This window comes from Candoia aspera, chromosome 1 (assembly GCF_035149785.1).
Source record: "Candoia aspera isolate rCanAsp1 chromosome 1, rCanAsp1.hap2, whole genome shotgun sequence".
In the NCBI taxonomy this organism is placed as follows: domain Eukaryota; kingdom Metazoa; phylum Chordata; class Lepidosauria; order Squamata; family Boidae; genus Candoia; species Candoia aspera.
The window spans coordinates 250,701,451-250,724,050 of record NC_086153.1 but is presented as its reverse complement, the minus strand read 5'-3'; the positions used below and the strand labels follow the sequence as shown (position 1 = coordinate 250,724,050).

The 22,600-nt window shown below is 41.0% G+C and overlaps 1 protein-coding gene across 3 annotated transcripts in view; it reads right to left on the bottom strand.

The window, feature by feature from the left end:
• Positions 1–22,600, bottom strand: part of PARVA (parvin alpha) — a 103,391-nt gene that overhangs the window by 46,831 nt on the left and 33,960 nt on the right. The window contains exon 1 of one of the 3 annotated variants that reach the window (XM_063289480.1): positions 10,981–11,210. The exons of the other annotated variants lie outside the window; for them this stretch is intronic. Within the exon in view, the coding sequence (XP_063145550.1) occupies positions 10,981–11,008 (28 nt within the window). The 5' untranslated portion in view covers positions 11,009–11,210. Of the gene's footprint in view, positions 1–10,980; positions 11,211–22,600 lie in introns of those variants that run through there. 3 annotated transcript variants of the gene reach the window in all.

Genomic DNA, 22,600 nt, shown 5'->3' with positions numbered 1-22,600 from the left:
TCTCTGGCATTCTCCCACGTGCGCTCCTCCTCAGGGTACCCTTTCCAGTGTATGAAATATTGGATGCCCCTTCCCCTCCTCCTAGAGTCCAGAATCTCTTCCACTTCGTACTCCTCCTCTCCCTCCACAATTACTGGAGGTGGTGGGGGTAGGTGCGATCGCAAGTTACTTGGGGGAGGGTCTTTGGCTAGCAAGGCTCTGTGAAACACTGGATGGATCTTCATGGATGGTGGGAGCTGTAAACGATAAGCTACTGGATTTATCTGCTGCACCACAGTGAAAGGGCCGACGAACTTAGAGTCCAATTTCTTGGAGGGTCTGGTAGAGATCAAGAACTTGGTAGAGAGCCACACTTTGTCTCCTACTGCAATCGCTGGCCCCTCCTGCCTGTGAGCGTCTGCCGCCCTTTTGTAAGCACTCTTTGCCCTGTTCAGCTGCTCCTTTAACAACTCCTGTGCGGCTTGTTGCTCTTTAAGAAAATCAGCTGCGGCTGGAACAGTTCCCTGCTGGGAGGAGGTGGGCAACACCTGAGGGTTAACCCCGTAGAGCGCTTGGAACGGAGACATCTGGGTAGATGACTGCACAGAGTTGTTATAAGTGAATTCTGCCATGGGCAACAGGGCTGGCCAATTGTCTTGCCGATACGTGGTGTAACACCTGAGATACTGCTGTAACCACTGGTTAATTTTTTCGGCCTGCCCATTACTGGCAGGGTGATGCGCTGATGACAGGTGGATCTGGACCCCTAATGACTGGAAAAGGGCCCTCCAGAACCTGGAAGTGAACTGAGGGCCTCTGTCACTCACCAAGTGATTCACCATGCCTCTATACCTAAAAACGTGGTCTATGAACAACTGCGCGGTGGCTGGTGCAGATGGGAGGCCCTTGCAAGGAATAAAATGTGCCATCTTTGTGAAAAGGTCCACCACCACCAGTATGGAAGTCAGGCCCTGGACCGGGGGTAAATCAGTGATGAAATCCATGGAGATCGTATCCCAAGGCCTACTGGGGGTGGGTAGGGGCTGCAAGAGTCCTGTGGGCTTCCCTGGGAGAGGCTTGGCTCGTCTGCAGGTGTGACAAGAAGCAACGTAGCCCTTAATGTCTGCAACCATCTTAGGCCACCAGTAGTCTCTCAGAGCTCTATGGAGAGTTTTGAAAACGCCTCCGTGGCCTGCTGTTTGGTGGTCATGACACAGTCTCAGTACTTCTTCCCTCAATGAAGGGGGAATATACAATCGCCCACTATGCCAGAGGATTCCTGCCTCCACATTGAAAGGGGAGGCAGTGTCTTGCGGGGCCCTCTGGAGGTCATCCATCCTGGCCCTGGCATACGGGTCCTGTTGCTGCTGAGCTCTGGCTCTTGCAAATAGGTCCTCTACTTGGCTGCCTGCTGCTAAACTCTCCGTTTGGCTCCCCCTCATCGGCTGATCAAAGTTGTGAGGTTGTAATATAGCAGCCTGTACTTCCTGGTGAGTGGGGGGGTCTGCCCGAAAGGATCGAGACAGGGCGTCTGCCAAGCAGTTTTGCGCCCCGGGCACATAAGAAATGACAAAATTGAAACGGGAGAAAAACTGGCTCCATCTGATCTGGCGTGGGGTGAGGGATCTGGTGTTTTGTAGAAGCTGTAAATTCTTGTGATCGGTGCAAACTTTCACCGGAAAGGTTGCCCCTTCTAGCCAGTGCCTCCACTCTTGGAATGCTGCTTTAATTGCCAGCAACTCTCTGTTAAACACATCATAGTTTCTCTCTGCTGGTGAGAGTAGGCGTGAGAAAAAGGCACAAGGAAGCAATGTATTCTCTGCCCTGTTTGTATATTGCAATAACACTGCCCCAATGGCAACGTCTGAAGCATCTGAGTACATTATGAATGGCTTCGTGGGGTCAGGGTGCCTTAAGAGCGGTTGGGAAGCAAAAAGCTGCTTCAACTCCTGGAACGCTGCTTGCTCCCTCTCCCCCCATACGAATCTTGAGCCTTTCTTCAAGAGCTGTGTGAATGGTCTGGTCCGATGGCTATAGGCCGGGGCAAAACGGCGATAAAAATTACAGAATCCTAACCATTTTTGTACATCTTTAACATTTCGGGGAGGTGGCCAAGAGAGAATTGCCTGGACCTTAGCAGGATCCATGGATATGCCTTCTGTGGATACTATATAGCCCAGGAAATGTACTTCAGTTAAATCAAAGGCACACTTCTCTAGCTTGGCGAACAGCCTGTTCTCTCTCAGTCTTTGCAAAACATTACGTACATGGGTTACGTGAGTTGTGGCATCCTCAGAGAAAATTAATATGTCATCTAGATAAACGACCATGTATTTGTCTAGTAAATCAGCAAAAACGTGATTCATAAATCTGGAAAATATGGCTCCTGCATTAGACAAGCCAAAGGGCATAACAAGGTACTCAAATTTGCCAAACCTGGTGTCGAAGGCAGTCAGGTATTCGTGCCCCTCTTTCACCCGGATCAGATTGTACGCACTCCTGAGATCCAACCTGGTAAACATGCGTGCCTTCTGCAAGCGATCTAGCAGCTCCGAGATTAAGGGCAGAGGATAGGATTCTCTCTTTGCTTGTTTATTTAAGAAACTGAAGTCGTGGACCACTCTCAAGGGTGTCTCCTGGGTTGCAGGTGCCAACGGGTCGGGCTTCTTTGGTACGAAGAAGGTAGGAGCAGACGCTGGGGACGTAGATGGTCGGATGAAGCCCTTCTGGAGATTGGAGTCCAAGTAATCCTTTAAGGTGGCTAACTCCTTGGGGGACATGGGATATTGTTTCCTTGCTGGGATCTTGGCTCCTGGTAACAACTCAATGGTGCAGTCACAGTCCCTATGGGGGGGTAGTGCTGTGGCCTCTTGCTCGCTGAAAACGTCTGCAAAATCTGCATACTTGGCTGGCAAGTGGACCCCCCCTGCTACTGTGACTGCGTTGGTTGCTGGAGAGTGTGGAGCGGCTTGACTCTTGTGGTGCTGGCATTCCTTAGCTGGGAAGGAGATTGCTCCTGTAGTCCAGTTCATCAACGGGTTGTGGATCCTCAGCCAAGGCGTGCCTAGGATTACCGGCACATTTAGCGCTGCAGTAACATAAAGCTGGATCCATTCAGTGTGGTCTCCCACTGTGAGCTGCACCGGTTCTGTGAGCCTTCTAATCGGCCCTGCCTTGAGGGGCTGGCCGTCAATGGTCTCTACTTCTATGGGGCATGGCAATTCCCTGGTCGGTATGTTGCAGTCTTGTACGGTCTGTGCATCAACAAAATTAGTTGAAGCTCCAGAATCCACGAGGGCCTCTAGCTTGACCTGGTGCTCTGGGTTGACTTGGACTTTTACGGGTAAGTAGTAAAAGTCTTGCCTGGAATCTTCGGAATGAGCTCTCCTTAATTGATTTACGGTCTTCCTGCTGAGCTCTTGGGAGGGAGACCAACGGAGTTTCCCTGATTGGAAACAGAGGCGGGGATGGGTCCTGTTTCAGCTGCTTGCCCTGGGGGTCTTACTGGAGCAGTTTGGCCTCTCGCGGGGCAAGTTCTCACCATGTGCCCCTGGGCTCCGCAGTAGAAACACAGGGCTCTCTCTCTCCTTCTCTGCCTCTCAGGCTCGGAAATCAGTCTCCTGCTTGCCCCAATCTGCATTGGCTCCTCTCGTGCTGAGTGAGAGGCTGCTACAAGGGGAGTTGGGAATCCTGAAAACGCTCGGAGGGTCTTGCTTCTCCCCGGCTGCATCTGCCTAAGCTCCTCTAGCCTGGCATCTATGACCACCGATAGCTGATATAGGGCTTCTAACGTGGCTGGTGTTCCCTGGCGCACCAGTTCATTCTTAATCTCCTCATCCAGCCCCTGTTTGAATTGGTCTTTTAATGCACTCTCATTCCAGTCCAGATCTCCTGCTAACAACTTGAAATCAGCAATGTAGAGTCCCACCCTCTTGTTACCTTGCTTGAGCCTCCGAATCTCCCGGCTGGCCGTGGCCTCTCTGATGGGGTCGTCAAAATGTGCTCGGAAGCCTGCCAAAAAGTTCTGGTAGTCGTTGAGAATTGGATCGTTGTTCTCCACCATGGGAATAGCCCATTTGGCCGCTGGTCCCTTCAGCAGGCCTAGGATGAAGGTGACTCTGGTTCTGTCTGTGGGAAACTCTGCGGGTCTGCTGTCGAAGAACATAGTACACTGTGTGAGAAAGATTCTCAGCTGTCCTGCTTCTCCTCCAAATTTCTCTGGTAGACTGCCCTGTGATCTCAACATTACCGGTGGGGCTGCTGCTGCTGCTGCTGCTGGTGCCGGTTGTGGGTTAATCGGAGCTGGTTGTTGCAACTGCTGTAGCATGGCAGCTTGTAATGTGTTGATCTGGAGATCTACTTGTTGCTGGTGTTGCTGTAAGGCTGCTGCCAATTGCTGGATGGCGAGCCGCATTTCTTGGTTTTCTGAAGACATTTCTAAACGTATCTGTTTAATTGCTTGTTCCTCCCTCTTTCGATGGGAGTAGGAGTTTGTTAGGATTGATGTCCTGATTACCAGGAAACACACTGAGACGAGGACTTGGTCTCTAATATTTATTAGTAGTACTTAACAAGAATCCTAACAAACTGAGAAGGCGTGGGAAAACCCAGCCATATAAACCCCAAAGGTTAAGGCGGTCCCGATCTGTGTCTCTTTGAATGGCTGAACAGTTCCTCAGTGCTACGCATGCGCTTGACAGTCTGGGTGGGAGCCCCCTGCTCGCCATCCTTACTCATGACACTTACCTTTCTAATTTCAAAAATAAATATATTGTAAATGTTTTATATAGTACAAGTAGTCCTCACTTAGCAACCACAATAGGGTCCGGAAAACTGGTTGTAAAGTGCTGCGATCATTAAGTGACTCACCACATGACCAGACCCGATTTTACAACAATTTTTACAACAGACATTAAGGAATCACCACGGTTGTTAAGTGAATCATGGGTTATTAAGCGAATCCAGCTTCCCCAATGGACATTTTTTCCCCAACTGGCAAAAAAGGTCTCAAACAGCAATCATGTGACCACAGGACACGGCTACTGGTCGTAAATGTGAGCCGGCGGCCAAGTGCCCAAATTGTGATCATGTGACTGCAGAGGTGGTGCAATGTTTTGTGACTGTCGTGCGAGTACAGGTCATAAAGCATTTTTTCTGAGGCTTTCATAACTTCAGACTGTTGTTAAACAAACAGTTGTTAAGTGAGGACTACCTGTATGCAGATACTTTGCTAAGCAATCATATTGTTTAGGAGGAACGCCATGATAAAAATGAACTTTCCTGGCTTGTTTATTTTGGTGGAAATGAAAGGGGTCAACATTCATTTATAACTTATTATTATGGTTGATTGCACAGTCAACCAGATATTTAGACTGGTATTATATTATTATTATTATTATTGATCAATAAACAGAAATTCATTTAGATGAGCCCCCAAACCACGTAGATTGGGAAATATGGGAATAGTAGTCCAACACATCTGAAAGATATCAAATTGGGAAGATTAATATAAAACACACCTTTTATTTTTCTTGATTCTATTACTTTTCCAGAGAACGAAATAAAAATTGTAAAGCAATTCAGTACTCAAATTTGAAAAATCCCATGGTCCATGTCAAAAGGAAGTGGCAATGAAAATAAGTAGAAAAAAAACCCTAAGAAAATGCTACATATTTAGTTTGCATGAATTCTCATATGCACACATTAGACTTCATTTAGCTTATTATAATGTGTAATTTTAAAAATACAAAATACTGTCATATGCGTATAACATAAAAGACTATTTTGAGAGTAACAATGAAATGATAAAATTGATAGTTAAATGTTTAAATGTGTTATTGGAAACAAAATATTTATTTCACAACCCCCATAAAAATATATTTGCAATTACACAGATGGCTGTTTATGAGGTGTTCATTCAAAACAGTGTCTTCAGAATGTAAACCATACATTGTTAAGCAATAAATGCCCTTTCACTCTCAAAAGACTTGATAAAGGAAGGAGGGGGAGATATGTTTATAACTGAAAATATTTTCAGGAAACCATCTGTAGCAGAGCTGAGCCCCACATCCATTAACTGCTGACTCCAAGCCAATCACTTCTAAAAGTGAATACAATATGCAAACATCATGCATCAATCTGATGATGATGCTTTAGTACACATTCTCTAGAAATGCCCATTTTCCATGGTTGCATCATTTCTCTCTTAAATAAAACATAACTAAGTAGAAGACAGGGAAAAAAAACAACAACCTAGAATTGTTTGGGATATAATGCAAATTAAGGGTCTAGAACCTTGATTTTTTCTCAGCTGCTCACTATTTTACTCCATCCTTGTTTTGTTCTACCTTCAATTAAATGGAGCCGATCAATGTTACAAAGATATTAAGGGAGAAAGTAACATAAGATGCCCAGTATATAATTATTCTTCTGGCACAATTTCCCAGACAACTATCTGTCTCACTACAACTTCTACACTATGTTTATACTTTACTTGTATTTTCACCCAAAAGAAGAAAGACAAAACATGGCTTGTGTACAGCAACCTTCCTTCTTTCCCAAGTTGTATGATCTCCTCAAGAAACCATCGCTGGACCCTACTGTTCTGGATAATTTTTGTCCAGTCTCCCACCTCCACTTTTTGGGGAAAGAGGTTGAGAAAGTGATAGCATTGCAGCTCCAGAGAGTTCTGGAGGAAACGGATTATCTAGACTCCTTTCAGTCAGGTTTCAGACCCGGATATGGGACAGAAATGGCATTGGTCACACTTATGGATGATGGAGGTGGGTGGCGTGGTTTTGCATTGGTTCACCTCCTTCCCCCAGGGCTGGTCCCAATTGGTGGTGATAGGGAGCAAGAGATCCAGCCCTCAGCCCCTCCTTTGTGGGGTGCCACAGGGTTCAGTTCTCTCTCCACTCCTCTTTAACATCTACACGAAACCACTGGGTGAGATCATCCGTCACGATGGGATGAGGTATCATCAATATGCTGATGATACTCAATTGTACATCTCCATCCTGGGTGAGGTAAGTGATGCTGTGACCACCCTCTCTCGGTGCCTGGGGGCTGTGGGGGCCTGGATGGGGAACAACAGGGACATTGTCATCTTTGGTTCTGGATGGGGTTGCGCTGCTCCAGATAGACCTGGTGCATAATCTGGGGGTCCTCCTGGACTCATGGTTCCTGCTCAAAGAGCAGGTGGCAGCTGTAGCCAGGAGGGCCTTTGCGCAGCTTCATGTTGTGCACCAGTTATGCCCTTCCTGGATCAGGAGGCCCTTTGAACAGTCACTCATGCCCTTGTTATCTCCAATATTGACTACTGCAATGCACTCTACATGGGGCTACCCTTGAAGAGTGTCCGGAAGCTACAGATGGTCCAGAATGCAGCTGTGTGGGCGATCTTTGATGCCCCAAGAACACACATGTAACACCTTTGCTGCGTGAACTGCATTGGGTACCAGTTTGCTTCTGGGTCCAATTCAAGGTGTTGGTTATCACCTTTAAAGCCCTACATGTCATGGGTCCAGGTTACCTGAGGGACCGCCTCTTCCCTGTTATGTCAACCCGTCCCACCCAATCATGCAGAAAGGGCATGTTGCAGACCCCGTCAGTAAGAGAATTCCATCTGGTGGGGTCCAGGAGGTGGGCCTTCTCTGCAGTAGCTCCTGCCCTCTGGAACATCCTTCCCCCGGAGGTGAGGTTAGCCCCATTGCTTCTGGCCTTCCGGAGGAAAATGAAGACTTGGCTCTGCCACCTTGCTTGGGGAGGGAAGGGGAGCAGTTATTCTTGGGGATGGCTAGTGCCTTAGAGTGCTCCTCACACACATGGACTGAATCAGACCTTTTTGCCACTTGGATTTTATTTTTATTTATATTTATTGTTTACTTGTAATCACATTTTTATATATTGTATTTTTATATATTAATTATATTGTATATTTCTTGTTTTATTGATTACTTTGTTGTAAGCCCCCCAAAGTCCCTCTGGTGGGAGGAGATGGGCAGTGACAAATTTGACAGATAGATAGATAGATAGATAGATAGATAGATAGATAGATAGATAGATAGATAGATAAATATATACTGTTAGACTCCAAAAACAACTCCAAGCACATTACAACATAAAATGAAATGCGGATGACTGTTGTATGATTGATTGCACAACGAAGTAGTGATCCAGAGGCTTGAACTGGGCAGCTGTTGAAACCTCAGACCCTTACAAAACTCCCGCCGTAAAGATCTAAGACAGCATGAAAGAGATGCTATTAATTAGAAGATGCCTCTAAAGATGATCTAACCCCACACATCCTGGGGTCTTCCAGTTGTCCTGGACTTCAACTCACAAAATTTTCTGCCAACAAAGCCAGCAGGAATTTGGGGAGCTGAAGTTGAATATATCTGGAAGAAGACACTAGGTAGGAAAGGCTGAATGAAACTTTAAAATCCCAAAGTAAAGGGTTAACAGATAATCTGGACCCTGAAATTGGTATGCCAAACTGGGGTGGGGGGGGGGGAGAAAACATGAATAGTTGAACAATTGATCAATTGGGGTAAATTTGCTACTTCAATTCAACAGGACTCAGTGATTTACAGTCCCTTCTTGCAGAAAGATTAAAGTAATAAAACAGTATAACAAAATAATGGAACTACAATAGCAAAAAGAGTAATGTAAGATTACAAAACAGACTAAAGCTACCAGGAACAGCGATATCCAAGCATAGGGCAGGGTGGGAGCTTGTACCAGATTCCCTTATACCAGATTCCCTCTCAGAGCTGTTCAGAATGAAGAAATGTATTTATCCATCTTTTCATTCTGATGAACAAAAAATAGGTGAAAGCGAAATCTATTTTAAAATAGGATTCAAAAGCATTTGCTGTTGTTTGTATTTATTTAAACTAGTTATTTTAACCTGCGGTCACACCTGTACTCTATTTTATTTGATCTTAGCGTATTTTATGTTGTAAACCACTTTGGGGAACCATGGTTTTGAAAGGTGGCTAAGAAATCCACTGATTTCTGGAAAGGAAAACCTTTACTGATTTGAGCCCCAAATGCTTGCCTTTCATGACTCCATTCTCAAATGGCAAAACTGGATGGGTCTGGGTGAATTTTGGGAAGAAGAGAGAAGAAATCCTAGATAATCAAACAGAAAAGTTGGGTTTAGAGTTGGTATGTGTATTATCTTTTAAACAGAATAATGGTCTTAGTCTGAATTCACACTGAGAATTAACTTTAAGTTAACATATCCTCTATTTCTCTCTATTTCTCTTTTTTATTTATCCTCCTTTCTATCTATAATGCATTTATTTTAAAACTACATAATGTTGAATTTAAGTATTCATTTGACAACAAAATCTGCAACTCTATGCTTGAAAAACGTAAGACATATGCTAAGTCAGGCTATTGTCTGGAAAAATGAGATGGGACATATTTGAAAATGAGTACAGTATAAAGAAAGGAATTTATACTGATAAAGACAACCAACTATTAACAGACCCACTCACTTACACACAATGTAACGGGGAACCTTGCTCATAGTATCTTGTCTAAGAAAAATGGAATTGCTTGCAAGTATATATAACATAATCTAAACTGCCATCCTCTTGTCAACAGTCTTGCTGATTTTGATGAAATCGAAGCCCATGTTACTGGATGCAGAACTGAACCCAGAGTGTGCAGGTTATGTTTCGATGCTCAAAATACTAGGGTTGAAGGGAGAATCAGATTCAAAGGACAGAATTTGGATTGGATTGTTCATGGGCATATACATAGCATCCGATATAAAAACCTGTATCCAAGTACAGCTTGTCCTGGGGTTGTGCCTCAGCTGTAGGAAGCAGCAGTGTGAAAAGGAAAAGGCACAGATGGTTTTAAGGTGGTTCCAACAGGTGCTACACACCCACCCATGTGTCTTCTGAATCACATTTTGTCCTTCCAGACTGAATCTCTGACAGTCCTAGTAAGTTGATTCCAGAGTAGTCCTTCTGTGAATGGAAATGCAAGGGCAGGAGTCCTGCTAAAGCAAAGAAGATTTTGACCAATTTTTCCTTTCATTCTGCAGCCTCTTGTACCGCTTCTCATATTCTTCTGGAGGACCATCTAGTCTCCGCTGGAAGGAGGAGGGATAGGCAAAATTTACCTATTCCCCATTTCCAGTAAAAACAGCCCACATGGGAAGTCTGCTCATGAGGATTCTGCATCCAACCCACTGTGATTCATAAATAGTCTGGGTACACATTCAGCCCATATAGTTTAGCACCAGTAGCAGGACTGCTGTCACTGCTAACTGTTCTCTTTCTAGCTAGGAAGTTCACTCTTTAAAAACTTCAGCTTTGAATGCCATAAACATGCATGCACAAACGACAGTTTATCCAATATATTTTCCCAACGTTTCTTGTATTAAAGCATGAAGGACACATGCAGCTGCTCACAATAGAGGCTCTTGAACACAATCAAAGGGCTTCCTGATCCTCACATTGGGAAACCTCATCAAACATGTTCAGAATGGAGTGAAATAATAATGCACAACTGTGAGAGGTCATCTATTCCCAGAATAAAGAGGGCCTGAAATTAAAAAAAGTAGTTGGTGATGAAAGATATTGTTATTCCAAAACACGCAGCAATTTTGACAGAGCTTTGGGGGATAGACTATGAAAAATGCATATTTTAACATTTCTTTTGTTATGACTCTGCATTTTAGATATTGCTGATCTGAGGTTGCTAGGATTAATATTCCATATTTCATTGGAGGGAAAAAGCCCACAAATTCTTCAGTACTTTTATTTGCAGTATATTTATTAAACTATTGACCTCAATAGTTGCTACTACCAAAATGTCACAGTGAGGTAATGCATCATAAAAACAGTATTACCCAGCAGAAAAAAATAAAATATAGCAACCAAAAGAAAAGATCACTTTGAAAATACCCCAGTGCTTTGGACAGATAATCAGTCACAGCAATCAGCCTGAAAAAAATTCAGCAAGCATTGCAGCATCCCTTACCTTTGAGGCAAAATGCTCCACATCCCATTGTACACTATCCAAGTCGTCATTTTAACAGCTAGCTAAGAAGTCCTCTTCTTAACAGCTCTCTCTTCTGCTGCCTTGCATAGCTGTATTCTGTGCTTTCGAGTCCATTTCTTGACAGAATACTCAATGCATATTGCACCTCTAAGCTCAATGCATTATAGACTTGACTGACTGCCTATATAATTTAATATGATGCCACAAGAGACTCATACACCATCTGCAGAGCAAACAAAGTTTGCCAGTCTCATTCTGGCAAAATTTCATTCTGGAAAGCTGAACGTTTGACATACTGTGCAACCTCATTTATCCAACAACCTTACAGAATTCTTCAGCCATTAAATTTTATTAGGATGAATATTATTATAGCAGTGGTGAAGGATGGGAGTGCATATACTGAGAAATCAGGGAACAGCACGAGGTGAATTTCCCCCTCCTTTTCCCTTCAGTTCTCCATTCACTGCTTGATCAATATCCACCCTCATAGTATATCCATCACAATCATCTACTCCTTCTCCCCCAGATTGCCTGCATTGTTTTCTTGCCCATCCTTTGTTTTTCTCCTCTCCATTTCTATTTATGCCCTTGCACAGAAAATGAGGTTTAAAAGTATCTCACTCTATTCAGTAGTTTCAAACAAACCTGCAGGTCTTCTCACTAACATTCAGGTAAATATAAATAGAAAGGCAAATACATGCTATACATGACTGATTCATGTGCTTTGGTTTAGTGTGATGTTTGAAACACCCACGATGGTTTACATTATGTGTGAATTACAGTACGGCTTGCTCAAAAAACTGATTTACCTCTTAACTTACATAGCCAATGAGTACTTTGGCTGTAATGTAACGTTTGGGCTCTGTCTTTCGATCCTGCTCCTATCTCTTTGTAGGCCTCAGTACATGACTCAAAGAAAAACAATGGACAGACCCCCAAAGTGAAAGGGGGAACTGGTAACACAATCTCCTGCTTTAGGTTCCTTCTCCTCTCACTTTCTCCCTTGGGCCTCTGTATAGGCAACCTCTCTCAGATTTGTTTAAGCACATTTATGAAAAATCTGATCAGCTTCAAGCAACCCTGAGATTTTCCTACTTTCTTCTGTACTTCTCTACTATTCACATATTACCCTCAACAATGGAGAGATCATGTGATAGGGTCAACTGAGGCCACTTTTTTCTTTTTCTTTAATGGTGCCAAGGAACCATAACAGACACTGAAGTTAGATGGTTGAATATATTTGGGAGGATTGGTGGATGGAGGGGATGGCTGTGGAAGGATCAGAGGGTCTTCTGATGCTGCTGGAACTTTCAGTGGCAATTAAGAACTCTGGTAGCAGGAGTGGTGGAGGCTGGAATGATGATCATTGAGGAATGGCCCTGTGGGCAGCGGGCTCTAAGATAGCTCTTGTACCATGGGTATTGCTGCCACCAAAGAGCTGATTCTGGATCTAGCAATGCCACCAATCAGCTGTTGAGGGGTAGCATGCCTTGACTGAGCCACCGATCAGCTACTAGGTGCTGGGCTGCCAGGTGCTAGCACGGTGGCAGGGAGAACCTGTCTGGTGGTAGAAGCTTGCTGTGGTGGTGGTGGCTACCCAATATACCTAGCCTCAGTCTGCTGGAGTGCTGGTAGACCAGGTGCTGTGAGGAAGCAGCAATGGGAGTGGGATCAGGCCAGTGTGTGAGAAAATTCTGCTTCCTTTTCCTGCCTCTTCCAATGTCTTACTATGTTTCATTTTCAGTTCATATTTCAATGGATTAATCTTAATATACGAGAATAGCATAAGTGCTAAACTTCAGTTAAAATTGCAGAGCTCCATAAGGAGGGCTTTTTAAAATTTGATTTCACCACCTTCATAACCATATAATGGCAGAACAATTATGTAATCAGTTCCAAAGTTTGAACATCCAGATGATCTCACCTAAAATTTCAAGGGAGTAGCATTACATTTATGATGTTTGAAAACCATTTTAATTTCTTCAATCGCATTTATTTAGGATACAAGATGTTCCCGTGATATCCCTGTCTCAAGCAGAAAAAAACAAAAGCGCTCAATCTTACTTGAAGTCTGTTCTTTCCATTCCTTACATGTTTCCCCTCAACTCCAGCCCACCCAATTAGCATCTCTATTAAAAACTGGAACTTTAGCAAGAAGGGGTGAGAACTTTGTGAGATGGTTTTGCTTGTCTATTGAACAGAGGTAACATTATACTAATAGTTTAATTTGTGAAAATGGATGAATACTATATCTGCCACATAGCACTTTTAGTCACATAACAAATAAATATAGAAATAGCACTGGAATGGTTGGTTAAAAGGTTTTGTTCCTTGAAGAGGAAATTTAATTAAACCATATAATGCCAATTAGTGTCATTTCTAATTATATTATGCCTTCCTAGAAATAATGCAGATGGAAGATTCTAAAGTTACCTAGACGTTTGATGTTAATAGGATAAAATTATCTAGGCCATGAGAAAATCCAGATAGTGGTGGGAAGAAAATACATTTTTCCCAAAATTGTATATTTTCCAATTGAATTACTAGATACTTCAGAGCATTAACTGCATGAGAAGCAATGTGCCTCCAATGTATATACAGCAATATGTCCATTTGGTATCATTGTTTTATTCTTTTGCAAATAAAGATTATTTTTAATGAAATCTGGCAAATTTTCTCTTTATGAAATTTACCAGAAATAATCCATTTGACAGTATTGTATTCTGATACTTTTTAGGCATAAAAAATTGTAGTAGAAAACTTGTCTACCAGCACAACCCCTCCCTCCCTCCCTCCCTCCCTTCCTCCCTCAAAAATAGAATATAGAAAATAATAGCTTGGTGAACAGAATGAATACTGAAGATGATGACACTGATACTGCAAAGCTTAAGTATAATATTTTCTAATTGCTTCACTAGTTTGACTAGGGCCAAACCATGCATCAATACAGGTGATACTCTTGTTTAAAGAGCAAAATTTTAATATGATTTTGAAGATATACATTAGCTAAAGAGGTAAATTCCACCTGCTCTTATCATTTTAAACATAATGTTACACATTAAACATAATAATAAAAATACCAATCACATTCTACAAACAACAAAATATTATAAAACTGAAATGTTTCACCTGGAAAATGGAAAAGTAGTAACTAAAAGAATTGCATTTACAGAAAAATTCTCACATGCAAGGATTTAACTGTCTTTATGAATATTTCCTTTACAACACTTTGGTAGATTTAATTTTTTTTTCTATTCTTAAAAAGCATTTCAGTTTTTATAAAAATATGTACCATGAAAATAGATTTAAGTTCTACGCTATGGAAATATGATCAATCGATAAACTTTTATATAGTTTATAGTATTTCTGTACAAATAAATTTTATTTGTAGTTATCATAGCTAATAAATAAGCTGCTCCCTATGTGTAATACACTGCATTTTGTCTCTAAAATCAGATTTCTTGGCTTGTTTCAGAGAAGATTGTGGAATACTCTCCCCACAGGAACACATGTAGCCTCTACCTTGCTGCAAACATTAATTACCCATGAGGATTATGTACTGATAAAATCTGAAGCTAATTTTGCAGGATAGTTCTAACTAATGAGAGCCAAAAAGACACAATTCATATTTAAGAAGAGGAAAAAAAAGATTGCATATAAATTGTTTGCATCACAACACTTTTGTCTAAATCTGTGAAGTTACCATATTTGAAATACTTTCCCTGCACTTCAAAAGTGTTTCGGAACCTAGAAAAGGTGCAGAAATGGGCAATCATGACAATCAATTCATTAGGAAGATAGGCATTTAGGCTTAATTTAACAGAGGTAAACCTCATGCAGATGTGTAGGGAATGGATTGAAATGCTCATAATTTCTTCTAACGCTAAGCGGTTGACATCATTCAATAAAATTCTTTTACTTGTGACAGACAAAAAGAAGGAATTCTTCAAAGTATTGTAGTATATTTTTAAAGCATTTTTATAATAATAATGCTTAAAATCCTCAATCACAAAATGCCCATCTCAAAGGCCATGCATTTTTACATCTTTTTTGGGGGGGGAGGGTTCTGTGAACTGGAAAAGGGATGCTCAGCCTACATATAACCTGTCTGCTTCACCTTCCATAACCCTTAAAAAGACATTCCCCAATTTAAGGAATGCTGTGGGGGGGGGGGGCAGGAACGCTAAAAAAAAGTCAAGGTGGTGGCCACAACTGCACAACTGAAACCCTGCTCCTATTTCTAGGTGTTACACCTGCAACACAAGTTAAAAGGGGTGGGTTTTTGTGTAGTTGCAGCTTAAACCCTCTGCCCAGTAACTCTTGTCTACAAATACTGTGTAAAAATTTAGACCTGCCACATTGTGTCTTTCCCACAAAATCCAGAATACCATTTTAATTAATCTCTTTGTCACTTTCACTGCCACTTCAAGCCCTCTTTTAGTCATATAGCCTACAAGTAATCTTTTTTTAAACTCTGTATGCTGTATTCCCCGTAGTAACATATGGCTGCGAGAGCTGGACCATAAGGAAGGCTGAGAGAAGGAAGATAGATGCTTTTGAACTGTGGTGTTGGAGGAAAATTCTGAGAGTGCCTTGGACTGCAAGAAGATCAAACCAGTCCATCCTCCAGGAAATAAAGCCAGACTGCTCACTTGAGGGAATGATATTAAAGGCAAAACTGAAATACTTTGGCCAACATAATGAGAAGACAGGACACCCTGGAGACGATGCTGATGCTAGGGAGAGTGGAAGGCAAAAGGAAGAGGGGCCGACCAAGGGCAAGATGGATAGATGATATTCTAGAAGTGACAGACTTGTCCCTGGGGGAGCTGGGGGTGTTGACGACCGACAGGAAGCTCTGGCGTGGGCTGGCCATGAAGTCACAAAGAGTCAGAAGCGACTGAACAAATAAACAACAACAACAATGTTGTATGAGCCATTAAAAACAAACTGGAATATAAATGAGGTAAATATAATGGGCAGAGGTAAGTACTAGAATATATTTAAAATGCTGTTAACAGGCATGTCATTTTTCTCTTAACTTGTCATGCAAAAAAGTATAATGCATAGCTTTTGGGTTTTTCAGCAAGTAACAAATAGGCACCTTTTTATTACAGCTGTGAAATTAAAAAATATGGTTTGTTTAGTAATCTTACCCAAGAAACACACTTGGGTAGGGCCTAGTACACCATTGTTAAACCATTTTAATTATTTCCAACCCAATAGAATGTTGGAAAGAAATTACAGAAAGAGACTTTAGACTCCCTGTGTCGGTCTGTCTGTCTGCAGGATAGCTCATCCAAAACAGAACAAAGTATGACCAGATTTGGAGAAGCTACCAAAAGGAAGGTAAGGTTTGATTTGAAAATGGGTTGAATCTGGCTAGTAAACTGGGGGAGAAAACAAAATCCTGAAAATTTTCCCCAATATATCCATATGGGAGAGGCAGTTGGACAGCAATTTGGAATGCTGGCAGCTCCTCCACTCTAACCCCCCTCCCTCCTCCTTTGTCACATGGGCTACTCCATGCTTCCAAGGGCCATGTATAGACAAATATATGGCCACTGTTGGTAAACAGGTTGGAAAGAATTCCAGAAGCCATGCTCTGCCTGCTTTTCCAGCCTTGTCCTAAGGTTGCAATTGGATCTTTCCAAGCTATTGGCAATTCCAACATCTATGTTTTTCTCCATGCTCTGTGTTCCTCTTCTGCATACCTTCCTTGTTATGGGTCTCTTTTGATTATTATTATTATTATTATTTTGTTCTTCAAAAATTTCGTTATCCCATTAACTCTGGGAGATCACTAAAGGATCTATTTGTTCTGCTACCACCACTAAACCCTCTTCTGGTTTAGAAATTCCTTTGTTTTGTCCTTTATTTCTTTATGTCTCTGAGGCAATGTGACCAGGTGGAACATGCAAAAGATAGAGAACAGCAGAGTCATTCTGCTGACATTTAAATGAACAAACAAATTACCTATTAATTAAATGTTTTTCAGCCTTTACCCCACATTCTTTCCTTTTTTTCAGATTGAATTTGTCATGGTCCTGTACATAACTTTTTACAGCATCACAAACTATTTACTGATCTCTGTTTCTAATAATTTTGTGATTTATATAGAAATATTTGCATGTCATTGTTATCAGAGCCTTCTAAATCTTTGCAACAGAAATGATAAACAGGAGAGGAGGAAAAACCATAAAACTAGAATGGAAATTTTGCACCTTGCCTCTATCAACAATCTTATAAAAACTTATCAATATTCTAAGTGGCATTAATAATTCAATGTGTTCAATGACTGTTGACTTGGGGAAAAGCTTTTCCTTCATCTTTTGCACCTAATACTTCCTCTGTGCACACATAAATGTGTGGCCACTATCTCAGCAATGAAAAAGAGTCAAAATTTCAGTTAGACTATGTGCATTAGCTCAAACCTTTAATCTTGACAGCAATCTCAGACTGGCTAGAAACACATGCAAGTTATTCTTGATACAGAAAGATGCTCTCATCATAATTTCCATTATGTAAGTAGACTTTCACCAGGAGTTATTTGATAATTTCATCCTTGGGATCTGTCTGTTCATGGTAGTAAGGCACAAAAGAATATAAAAGGCACATTCATCCAATTTCATATTGTAGCCATATTAAGTAGCTCTGCAAATTGTAATTTCTCAGACATCTAAGTTGTTTCTGAGCTGCTGGATATTAAACATAGCATAATCTAGTCACATACAGTAAATAAGCATAGTGTTCCAACCCTATATACATACTTACTGCATTCTATTTCTTTGAAGATGGGTATATTGATATTATAGATATACTGTACATACACAAACACACAGAGCCCCCACCCCCAACTATCCCCAGTAACTCAATGCAGGTTACAATCCATAAACTATATAATACAATAAAATGAAAATCACAATACTTAAACAATTAAATGTAAATAACTATAATAAAGTAATAGAGGCACAGGTTTTTACAAGGGATAACAGGGTATCCCTAACTAATTGCAAAAGTAAATATTCAAGTTTTCTCCTGGTATTGAAATGCAACCAACACTGATGCCAGCCAACTTCATGAGAAATACATTCCAAAGCCAGGATGCGCCTCTCCTAAGTGTGGGATGAGGTAGTTCACTGTAGATTCCCCCTGGCCTCAGTTTGTAGACCGTAATATTTTGTCAGGTATAAAGCAGAAGAATCACTTTCCCTCAAGCGTCATGGTCTTTTGTATGGGCATCTCTGAACAGGCAACCCTCTACATCAGAAGATACACATATAACTGAAACCTAATATCTTCTACTATGTTGGACAGTTGACCAAATCTTCAACTGCAATTTCCACCCCCTTTTGAGATTAAATAGGCAGAAAAGACCTTGCTAAATGCTTTTGTTCTTAGAGACTTCCTGGGAGCAGGATGGCAGTGAGAAGAAAGATAGGGCCCATTCCAAGATGGAATAAAATCTTCTAGGACTTCTATCTATACGTAGTAAGAAACCAGATGGATAGTGGGTTGGTGTATGTTATTTATTCTGGATATACTCAAAGCCTGTTTCTGATACCCCTCGTTAAATGAAGGAAGAAGTTGCTGGCAGCAGTGCATACCAGTGAAAGCTGTCACTGTTGTGTTACTTGGGCTGCCCTGGTTAGGTACAGAAGGCCAGACGGTAAGTCAGGGCCTTACAACTTTAAATGTGATTACTGAAACCTGGTATTATATGATTTACAAAGCAGTTCCTAACCTTAATTTCCTTTAGCCCAGAAACCTGTGGCCTTCCAGATATTGCTACACAACTTTAGTAACACCAACCAGCATGGTGAGTGATGAGTCATGCTGGGAGTTATAGTTTAATAATATTGGTGGGCCACCAGTTCCATGTCCTTGAATTCGGGAAGAACAAATCTGCTTTCATTTTCAGATCAAGCAACATTTATTTATGTATTTTCTATCCCGCCTTTATTGTTTTTATAAATAACTCAAGGCAGCGAACATAGCTCCTTCCTTCTCCTATTTTTCCCACAACAACCCTGTGAGGTGAGTTGGGCTGAGAGAAAGTGACTGGCCCAAGGTCACCCAGCCAGCTTTTGTTATAATAGAGGGAAAAATATGTATGGTATATCTGCTCATCCAGTTCCATATTGTTTTCTCACAAAATATGTAAATTGCAAAGTGCCTACCATTTGTTTAATATCCTCACAACTCCCAGCTTCTTAAATCACCACACAATGAACACAACTAGCATGTTAAAATAACCCTGACATGTGGCATAAAAAGTATTTGCAAGATGTCTGTCCTTGTAGAAGGGTGCAGAAAACCCAACAGGAACCTGCCATGAGACAAAGCAATGGCCAAATGGTAATGGATGCAAACTAAGGCAGCCTGCATCTGAGAGGATTAAGGGTTTTAAACAGAAGGCAGCAAAAAGTCAAAAGAACAAGCTAAAATGGCTAATAGGAAGTGAAACAATGGTGGGGTAGTAGTCCTCTCTTAATGGTGAGTGGAGAAGAATGAGGGCTCTGGGAATGACTGAATCAGAGTTGGCCTAGTACAATCTAGTATGCAATGAAGTAGGCAGGTCAATGTGTTGAAAGTAAAATTATTTGGGAGTTGGTCTGTATAATAAACAGATGGTTTGACTCCAGTAAAAAGGATGTTGCTGCAATAAAATTATATTAAAAAGAGCATTTTGGAACATAGATTTCCAACTGCATTTGTTGACCTGTTTCTAGTGCTTTTAGCTCCTGGTTAACAATTAGCTTCTAAGGAAAGGGTGTGGTTAATAATTTTTAATATTATTATCCTTGTATTGTTTTACTCACAAAAATTCATTGTGTACTATGTTAAATACAGGATGTTAAAATTATTGTGATTATGAGAAAAGAGAATAGTAAGATTTGCAGTATTTTGGATTAAAAAAATAAAAGATGCTTGGGGCATGGTGGGAACATGAAAGTAACACTTTTCTGTGTGCAGCTCTTTAAATCATGTGCGCATTTTCCTGGGACTATGTGGCAGTTGCAGCAGCCATACAATCCTAGGAAAAGGTGTGACTGCATTAAGGAGGTAGAGACAGGGGCCACATCCCCCCCTCCCAAGGGTCTTTTTGCCTTTGATTCTGAAGCACTGCCAAGCTGCGCTGTTTTTATTTATGTGGTGGTCTTGTTATTAGCTCAGCTTAAAAAAAAAAATAAGGCAAGAAAAAGTGTTTACAATAAATACAAGTTATAAGGGGAAAGATTTTGACTTCTCTCAAACTTTGCTTTGAGTCACCATCTTTGGATCATTTCTCTTAGAACATCTTTCATTTAATCCTCTTATGATTCATATACCCCGTGTGCCTTGACTTGTAATATGCAGATTGGCTTACTTTTTTGAGATATCTGCCTTGTTCATAGATGGAGGCTTGGTTTCTGAATGGGGCTCCATGCCTGGATGAATACAAACGATCCATTCATCCTGAGGCAAGAGATTCTCTCATTCAGTTTCCATTTGCCAATACTCCCTTGGGATTTTCACCCTCAGTGGCTTTTGCCTCCAAAGAGGTTGATAAATTTGGCCGGCGCAGCTCCCAAGGGTTAGGCAAGTTTGAACAGCTGGGCTTTTGGAGGAGCACCTGCATGCAAATGCCGTCCAAAAGGGAATCCTCCAGCCAGAAGTAAATGGCCTGACATTAGCCATAAGTAAGTAGAAGGAAATGAAGAAAATAAAGGAAAATGATAAGAGACAAAAGGACTTTATGAAACATAGTGCACAGCTTTTCATTTGTATTTCTCATTTATGCATTTAAAAACTCAGAATCAAGGTTTGATCACATCTAAGGGAGGCGGAAAAAACAGTTTTATTCAAATAGGTTTTTGAAGTTACAGTGCAAATCCAGGGACATATGACTAAAAATAAGCAACAGTCTGCCTAATTAGTTTGGCACAAGCTTAGCTTCTGATCAAAATCAAAACCATATTAATAGCAGGTGTATGCTTTCTGTTCCACAGCACAAAAAATCCCTAACCATACCCTTTCTTTTTAATTATGAACTATGCTTGAAGTCAATATGCTTGGCTTCTCCTCCTGCCTACTTTAAAAAAAAAAGGGGGGGGAGCAGGGAAGAGGGATAATTTATGATGTAAGGTTTATATAAATCATGTTCTGGATATATATATATATAAATAAAATAAATAAAAATAATATGATACATAAAGGAATGAAATGTGAAAGAATAAGAGCGAAACAAATCACATCTGATTTATTTCAGACTTAACATGTAAGCTCAAGGATCTAAAGCAAAGACTTAAATAGGCAATGCTAGAGAATTCTCACACTGCATCCCCAACATTTCAGCATTCACTCTTTATCTGTGGGATCAAGTCTGTTAGAGGGGGAGGTTTAGTAAGTGTTGTTCAGCCATCATTCCTGGTTATGTACATCTGTGGTCAATTTTCCACGCTTTCTTCCATAAAAGGTAAATGAGACGCTGTACTTGCAACAGGGTAATCTAAACAGTATGAACAATGTTACTGTTAAAGACCATCTGGCTCAGCTAGTGCTGCTCTGAACATTTAACTCCTTGGAGTAAAATACGAAAATTCAGTAAGAGATGTTTTGCTTGTTAAAATAGTTTCCAGGTAGGCAGAGTTCATGGCTTATAAGGACCTTTATGTTCCTCTTTCCTTCCAATACTGCTCTGTCAGAGCTGCTGGAAAACATTTCTTCAGTTCTTTTGGAAACTAATGTCTTAGTTTTCCTTTTACAGGAAAGTTATATTAATGCAGATTTATAATTAAAAGAAGGGAACATTTTTCTATTTAATTTGGGGGGATTTATCTTTCCATTTTTGGTTTGGAGCTCTTCCCCCTGCCCTTCTATATATGAGTGGAAGGGGACCAGAATGAGTATACTGTACTTTCTCTCTCTCACCCCTACAGCCACTCAAACAAACAAACAAAGCACATATATAAAGGTTCACCAATTTCTCTCTGTGAGAGCACTTTATATATGTTCCCTCCAAATACGTCTGCTACCGTTTAGAACAGTTACCACTGGACGAGGAAGGGAATAATAAGAAGAGGAGAAAACCACAAAATACAAAGCAAATAGAACAACTGTGGCAAAAGAAAGCAAAGATAGTAGCTTTAACACCATCAAACAACATCTGCCTATCCCAGGTCCTTGGGAAGGACTCAAAAGGTGGATGAAAATGCCAAATCCAGTCTAAACATCTGGCTGACTGTGCGACGAACAACAATATCCATCTTTGTTATCTAGTGAGTGCTGAAGGTGGCTGCCAGTACATAATTAAACTGGTAAATCAACTATTAACTACCACGGAACCTTAATTTAATGAACCCCCATTTACCATACTTTGGATGCCATGACCATACGTCCCTCTCAACATCTCCTTAAAAAGAGGCAAGGGAGGTAAATTTATATCAATTTTACCTTAGTTTTATGACTTCCACAGCCATTTTTGTCATTTGGGTCATGATGTCATGATGCAAATGATATCATTTCTATTATAATATTGTGTTAAATGATGCAACTGCATCATCTGCATCATGACATTTTTAAATTGCTGCAGCGATGGACTTTCACATTTAATGGA